Source organism: Nycticebus coucang, chromosome 7 (genome assembly GCF_027406575.1).
Source record: "Nycticebus coucang isolate mNycCou1 chromosome 7, mNycCou1.pri, whole genome shotgun sequence".
In the NCBI taxonomy this organism is placed as follows: Eukaryota; Metazoa; Chordata; class Mammalia; order Primates; family Lorisidae; genus Nycticebus; species Nycticebus coucang.
In genome coordinates this window covers 137,695,563-137,703,271 of record NC_069786.1, presented here as the reverse complement: position 1 = coordinate 137,703,271, position 7,709 = coordinate 137,695,563, and the positions used below count along the sequence as shown (strand labels likewise).

Genomic DNA, 7,709 nt, shown 5'->3' with positions numbered 1-7,709 from the left:
CCACACATCAGGTCCAGGATTTCTCAGGGAGTTCCCACCCTCCCCAGAGCCTCAGAAGTCAACCCTTCCTAGGAGAGAAAGGATAGGCTGCTGTCAAGCCCCCACTGGCTTGGAACTCAATGTTTCTAATATACTTGCTCCTTGGAAAGGGAGACTGGGCCCTTCTAAAGTGTGTCCTCTGCACTGAGAGGCCTCTCTGAAACCCAGAAAGCATGGTGGGGCAGGCTTGCCAACATCTCAGCTTGGGGTGTTAACCTCTCCCAGAGAGGGAGAAGTAGTCTGTTCTTGATAACTTCTGTGGGTCAACACAGAAAGGATGTTAATTTGCACATCATGGGAGACACATGTGGCTAGGAATTCAGAACTCTCAAGGGGGAAGCTCTCCTAGGGAAGAAGTACAGGGCATGGGTATGGGGGCAGACAGGGACTGAGAGGGACTGAGGGGTACTGAGGAGAGGACAAGCCACCACCCACTTCCCACCTCAAAACCTCAGAGGTGTTGGCTTCATTCATCTTAGGTAGAGGGCTGTGCAGGTGATTCTGTTATTTTATTGGACTTAAACACACACACATAAAAGCTCTTGAAACACATATGACAGCTCAAAGAATACTCACAACAAACACAAAGTCACCAATGGGTACAAGAAGGGAGGAGGGGGCTGGGGCTTCAGGTGGGTAGACAGGGACTTGCTGGCAGGCTAGGGCTCTCAGAGGCGGCTTTGCGCATCAGAACCTGCACATTGGAACCTGCTCTCTGCTAGGCACAGAGCAGACATGGGTGCATCAGGCTTGCTGAGGGAAGATGCCAGCCTCCAGCCTGCACATGCACATCAGCCAGAAGATGCAAACACTCACAGACACCCAGATCCAGAGGTCTTCGTAGGGTTCAGCTTGTGGCCTTAGGCAGGTGCGACCAGAACAAAAGTCCTCCTCTTGGCGGCACCCACACTTGGACTTACCAAACCTGGACCTCGGCAGCCTCTTCTTGTAATAGCCATAGGTCACAAAGCCATTGCTTTGGGATTCATTGGCACTGCAACTGGGGCCCTTTCGAATTATGATGTCAAAGATTGAGAAGGGGACAGTGATGGAGCCCTCGCTGATGCAGATGGAGCCATCCACACTTGCCTGTGGGCAGGGCTCCTCGCTGGCAGTTCCTTGACCACCATCTTTCTTTTCTCTGTCTTCATCGCTGTCACTAGAAGATTCTCTGCCTTTAATGGCACCAGGAGAGGAGGAGGTGGCCAGGGAGCCAAAAGTGAGGCCACCTACATTGGTCTTTGAACAAGGCTCAAGACCAGTGGTGAAAAGGCCCTGATAGCCACCTTCCTTCATGTTGACTTCTGCAGCATCAGCAAAGGTGTCCTCGTCCTCAGTGAAGGTGAAGGGGAATGTGACTAAGTCCTCCTCATGGGAAGTGGGGCTGTCAGCATCAACCTCTGAGAGGGTGCTGTTTCCACAGGCGACAAGGCCCTGGTGGCTACCTTTCTTCTTTTTGCCCTCAGTGAGGTGGGCGAAGGCATCCTTGCCACCAATAGCCCTGGCGAAGGATAGGGAGAAGGTGAGGGAGCCCTCCCCGTCAGGCCTGAGGCCAACAATGTATGGCCCTGTCAGTGGGGCTCTCCATAGACCCCTGAGGCTGCTGCTACAGGAGATGGGGCCTTGGCCTTTGGCCACCCCAACAGGGCTGGATGAGGCCCCCCGGGCCTTGAAGAGGAAGCCTTGGAGCTCAAAGGTCTTCTTGATGTCACTGAGAAGGCCTTTTCCCTGGAATATGGGGTCTCTGATGTTCACTAGGATGCCTTTGCCCTTGGGCTTGGCCGTGGTTCTCCCAGACAGGTGGATGGAGCCCTTGCCAAAGAGTTGGGGCCCGAGGGAGCTGCACCCAGGAGAGGCACATCCATCAGCAATGGGCTCCTTGACCATGTTCATGTCGACAAGGGAGAAAGGGACAGTAACAATGCTGTCATCCTCACTGAGGAAGTCGTGGCTCTCAGAGAGGGGGCTCTCAATGAACTCACACACAGAGAGGGAGATGGTGACTAGGTTGGAGTCGTGGCCCCTGGTGCACTTGGCTGTGTGGCTGCTGCTGAGGTTGGGCGGCGCTGTGCCCCTGGGGACAGAGCTGTTGCTGCCCAAGGTGGCTAAAGGGAGGTGGCTGCCTTCCACAGCATTGGGGCTTCTGGCCACTGGCCCCCAGGCAGGGTCTGGGGACTGCTGGAGGAAGCAGATCCCCAGGTCGCAGGCTTCACAGCAGTGCCCAAAGCAGATCTCAGGGCACTGGCCTGGGCTGAGGTTGTCCCCATAGCATCTCCGAAGTATATACAGGACCAGCTTACTGAGGAAGATGTGAACATTGAGGGGGCTCACCTCGCAGTCTCCATAGGATGGGGAACACAGGCGACATGGCTGGCCCCAGACACGCATCTTCACCAGCCCCTTGTGGCTGTCCTGGTCCCACCACAGGTGGAAAAGGATGAGCACGTGGGCTGAAGACCAGGCCCATGGGCAGTGGCTGCACTTAAGTCTGCAGGTGGAACACAGGTGAGGGGTGCATGGCTGGGCCTCCCAAGCTCAAACCCCAAAACCTCAAACCTTACCCACCACCCACAGGACCACCTACTCCTGCCTGTGGTGGTCCACACCCTGCCCCCAACCCTTCCTGCCACAAGGACAGTGCAAGTCCACACCTCTTTGACCTCAGCCCTGAAATCTGAAAAGCTGAAAAGCAAACAGCACCCACCAGTTTGGCAGCGAAACTCACTCCAGCCTGACCTCTATGAGGTGCTGGCTGCCTGCTGCCTTCTGCAGCTTTTTGTCACTTAGGGCTTAACCAGTGTCAGAGGCAGCCCTGCAAATAGCGCTCAGGATGGGAGGGCAAATGTCTGCAAGGGCCTGGTCAGCAGTGCTACGAGATGAGCCCTGGTGGGTCCTCATCCTGAATGAGAAGAGATGACATGGCAGTTGGGGACCTGTCTACTGACAGGAAACAGAGGAGGGGAGGGCAAATCTGGGGAGAGTGCTGGTGACAGGGTGGCCCCTCAACATGGGTCATCAAGGAGTGACTTCTCACTGCCACCCACGCCAAGGACGACTTCATGGGAACCTGTGCTCATGTGAGGCTTTGCTTCAGCACTATGTGGTGGAACTTTCTGGATGATGGAATGTTCCACATCCACACCACCCTTGGGCAGCATCTGGCCATAGTGGCCACAGAGCCCCTGGACAGCCCAAGGAACCAACCCTTCAACTTTAATTAAACATGATTGATAATGGGACTACACCTGCGGTGCATCTTACAAGGGTATATGTGAATCCTAATAAATGTGGAATGTAAAGGTCTCAGCAAAATAACTAAGAAAATGCTATGAAAGCTATGTTAACTAGTGTGATGGAAATGTGTCAAACGATCTATGAACCAAGTGTATGGTGCCCCATGATCATATTAATGTACACAGCTATGATTTGATAAAAATAGAAAAAAGGAAAAAAAAATTAAACATGATTGATAAACACATTAAAGCTACCTGGCGCCGGGGGCATGGTTCCCCCTCACAGTCTGTGCCACCAGCTCTGTCGCCCCCAAAACTGAAGGCAGTGTGTCCAGAGCTTCAGCCAGCCGTAGAGAGCATGCTCCATGCAGGCTGTGGAGAGGCAATATACTTCCAGAAGCCTCACAGACCACAATGTGGGTTACTCCTCTGCAGCATCTGAGGAAGCCAGGACCCCACCCTACACCTGGCCCCAGGGGACAGCTTCGTGTCAGGGACAGAACAACTCCTTCTAAATGTCCTTCACAGAGTGACCAACTGACCAGCACCCGAGATGCTGTGAGGCCCAGGGAGGTGCCCTGCACCCTATCAGCTGGTGTCCTGCAGAGTTGGGGAGACCACCCTGGGTGGGTAGCCCATTGCTCTATCATGGCAATGAACTGTAAGGCTCACATACTGACCCTCGGCCACCCTGAAGCTCCTACCCAGGCCTCCCCAGCCTAGGCAGCCCAGACTGGGGACAGTCACCCTCTCTCAGGCCAAACACCCTGCACCCCTCAGCTTCCATGTGAGGCAGGCCCACCTCCTGGCCAGACTGTCAGGTCCCCCTGCAGCACAGGGCCCGACAGCAACCACAGGCACCTGTGAATTCCAGGTCCCACCCTCAGCACTGATAGCAATGCCATGGGAACAGGATATAAGCTGTGTGTCTGAGGGTAGTGCTGGCCAGCAGAGCCAAAGTGAATGAAACCAATCCCTCTGTGGATGCAGCCACGTCACCCCACCAGGACCACAGTGTCAGCACCACCTGGCTGGGGCTCAGCTCCGCCATGCTGACAGCATTTCCCAGGAAGGAGGCTGAACATCAGCCCCACTCACCTACCTAGGGGACCAGACCAGGCCAGACGAGTACCCCTCCCCTCTCAGGCCAGCCCCTCCAGCCCTCCAGGACCACTCATAGACTAGTGGAGAAGCACCTCAGCCCCCTCCCTCTCCCCAGCCCCCCAGGCCTCAGCCGCACCTGGAGAGGCCCTTCAGCCGATACTGGAGACCATCACCATCCAGGCAGCCTGCAACCAGGCTCTCCTGAGGGAGCAGAGCCCAGACATCCTGGGGCTTCCTCTCAGCCATCAGCTGAGCAAAGGTGCGGGCCCAGTGATCAGCCCTGGCCCTCTCCATGCTCCTGCCAGGCTCTGCAGTATGGCCAAGGTCTATGCCCACTGGGGTGTCTGAAAAAACATCCCCACATCCTCATGCTGGCCAATCAGCACCTTGACAACAGCACAATCTCCATGGCAACCGGGTTTGTCTCAGAGAAATGGGAAGCAGAAAGGAAAAATACCACACAATGAAATCTCCCATGATACCACATGCAGAATCTTCAGTGGGGGCAACGTCAGGGTGGGTATCCTGACGTCCATGGGCATCTCCCCATGCATGGCTCACAGTCGCATTTGGCTCACAAAAAAAAATCATACTAAACATGTGGCCCCTTAGCCCGCTTTTTACTGTACAATATGTTGTGACCCATGTTCCAGACTCAGCCCTTTGTAAGTATCTGGTACTTCTGAGGTTTGCAACTGTGCTGTAATTTATGCACTCTGCCCACAAACAGCAGTGCTAATTCCTTGCCACCACAAACAAACCTATGAATAACTTTATTGAACATGTACCCTTGCACATTTTCCCATGGGTTTTTTCTTATAAACTTCTTATTAGTGGGAAATATATAACATTTATATAAAAATACCTGAAACATAAATGCCCAGCTTCACAAACAAATATTACAAATATTGGGCCACCTGGAGGAAGACATGGAACCACACCTACCCCTAGAGCACCTGCCTACTCCTTTCCAGTCTGTACACTGCTGGCCAGCAGAGGCAGCCCTCCCTATGAGGCAGAGCTCAGCTGCATCCCCGCCATAGTCTCCTGCAGTGACCTGTCCCTTCAGGCCGAGGCGGCAGAGCCTGGGAGGGAGGAGTGGAAGCCAAAGGGTTTGGTGGCACTGCAGCCTGTGCTGAACCTCAGCAGAGGGTGTGTAGTTTTAGGACACCCAGGCCCTTTGGCCCACCATATATTTCCACCCCGTGTGTCATGCAGCTGCTGCCCCTTGGCTGCCCCAGGAGAGCGGGGTTCCCAGAGCCCACAGCTGGGGCAGCAGCTTCTGTCCAGCCAGCTCTGCATGTAAAGGCCCTGCCACTGTCTGTGGAGCCATGAGAACAACCACCCCATTGGCCCTGGGGGCTGGGGAGGCCATCTTGCAGAAGTGACAATGAGAGGGAGCCTTCTGCATTTGCAGGTGGGGAAAGCAGCCTTTTGGGGGAGCATCCTGCATTCACAGGCAACAGCTGCACATCTGTCCCAGTTCAGTCAGCTTCAAAGCCCAGGTGGGGCCGCACTTCATCCACCAGGGTAATCAGCAGGAGCCTGATTGATGCCCACAGGGGTAGGATGAGAAGGCAAGAAAGTGCCACACACATACATACACAGGACACACACTATACATATGAACACACACACAGTTATACACAATATCCAAGCACACATATACTACACATGAACACAGATACACATGCAGACACAAAAACACACTATGTACACAACATGTGTGATACACGTGAACATACAGCTACACACAATATGCAGACAAACACACACATAACACACACCATACATATGAACAGAGATACACACGATATGCAAACACAAAAACATACACTATATGCGCTACACACAGTGCACACAAAATACATGAACATATGTGACATACAACTCAAACATACATTATACACACAGCACAATATATATGAACACAGATATACCCTACACATGACATATAAACATACTACATACACTATACACACCACACACAACACGTGTAACACACACATCCATATACATGCACACACATTCACACCTACATACACGCGCGCACACACATATATTGGGAGATTTGAAATTTTCGCACCTAAAGTACTAACCACATTCTAGAAAGTTAGAAAATAATGGGGGAGGGGCAGGAATCACCTGTGACACCCCACCTTAACAAATCACCCATCTATCTTTATTCTTGTGTATAATAAATTGTGGAAATATCTCATTCAAATTTTTAAAATGAAGTACTTACATTGGGCAGATAAAATTAGGTGTTCTTTCTTAGCTTCTGGGAAATGTTTCAAAAACAAGATAGAACAGAAAGTTTTTATTTGCAAACACAATTAACCATTTCCTGTTCCAACCTCAGACACAGCTGTGAATCAGGCTGCTGCCTCTCGGCCTAGGGCAGCCACAACACCTTTTCCACCTGGTCAGCTGTTGTGTTGCTCCCACACTCATGTCAGGGCTCCTGGTAGCTCCGCCTGCCACTGCAGAAGCAGTTTCAGGATGATCCTCCTGCTTCCTGTGCTTCCCAGGGACCTGTCCCACTGTGGGTGGAAACTTCCCTCTGTCGCAAGAGCATGGGGAACCCCCTCTCCTCAACTTTCCATCTGTGCTGGCTCATGTTCCAGCACATGCTGCCCTTCCTCACTAGCTGCCATGTGTTGGGTGTCACATGGAAACCTGCAGGCCAACACCCTGGAAACACTAAAGCTCCACTTCTCAGACCAGAAGGCTGGGTGGGCCCAGTGTTCTCAAAGCAGGACCCCTGTCTCAGGAAGCTATCCTAAAGCTCCTGCCTGGCCCCATGTGGTTTCCTTTGCCCTGCAAAGAACTTCCGTGGCCTTTACTCATAATCACCAAGAACTAGAACCTCCCCAGATATAAGTGAAGAGAAGTGGTAGGGACAGGTCAAGAACAGAATAAGAAGGAAAAGAAAAGCAGACAATTGCTGAGACAGAGGCAACAGACAGTTCCTTAGCTTAGACATGAGCAGGGTAGGGTGATAGACTATTCTGAGCTACTACAAAAGCAGAACTAGGCAAGATTATAGTTAGAAAGTTTTAAAATTCAGGCACTGCTCAACTTCTAAGACCCCTACAGAAGGTTTGATCAGCAAAAATTTTTTAAAGAAGCTAGCCAGCATCCCATGATGAATCAATGCCCTATTAATATCTTAGAGACTTTCCAAAGAAGAAGTTAGTGAAGAGTGGCTTGGCACCCATAGCTCAGTGATAAGGGCGCCAGCCACATGTACCAGGGCTGATGGGTTTGAACCCAGCCTGGGCCTGCTAAAACAATAATGACAACAACAAATAGCCAGGCATGGTGGTGCCT

The 7,709-nt window shown here is 52.2% G+C and overlaps 1 protein-coding gene across 1 annotated transcript; it reads right to left on the bottom strand.

Annotated features, from left to right (window-relative positions):
• Positions 1 to 490: 490 nt before the first annotated feature.
• On the bottom strand, positions 491 to 6,638 carry RTP5 (receptor transporter protein 5 (putative)). The gene is made up of 3 exons (XM_053597230.1): positions 6,622 to 6,638; positions 4,513 to 4,720; positions 491 to 2,527 (listed from the first exon to the last, which is right to left on the bottom strand). The coding sequence occupies exons 2-3, from the start codon at positions 4,668 to 4,670 to the stop codon at positions 784 to 786; spliced, it is 1,902 nt and encodes a 633-aa protein (XP_053453205.1). The 5' UTR covers positions 4,671 to 4,720; positions 6,622 to 6,638; the 3' UTR covers positions 491 to 783.
• Positions 6,639 to 7,709: the final 1,071 nt, after the last annotated feature.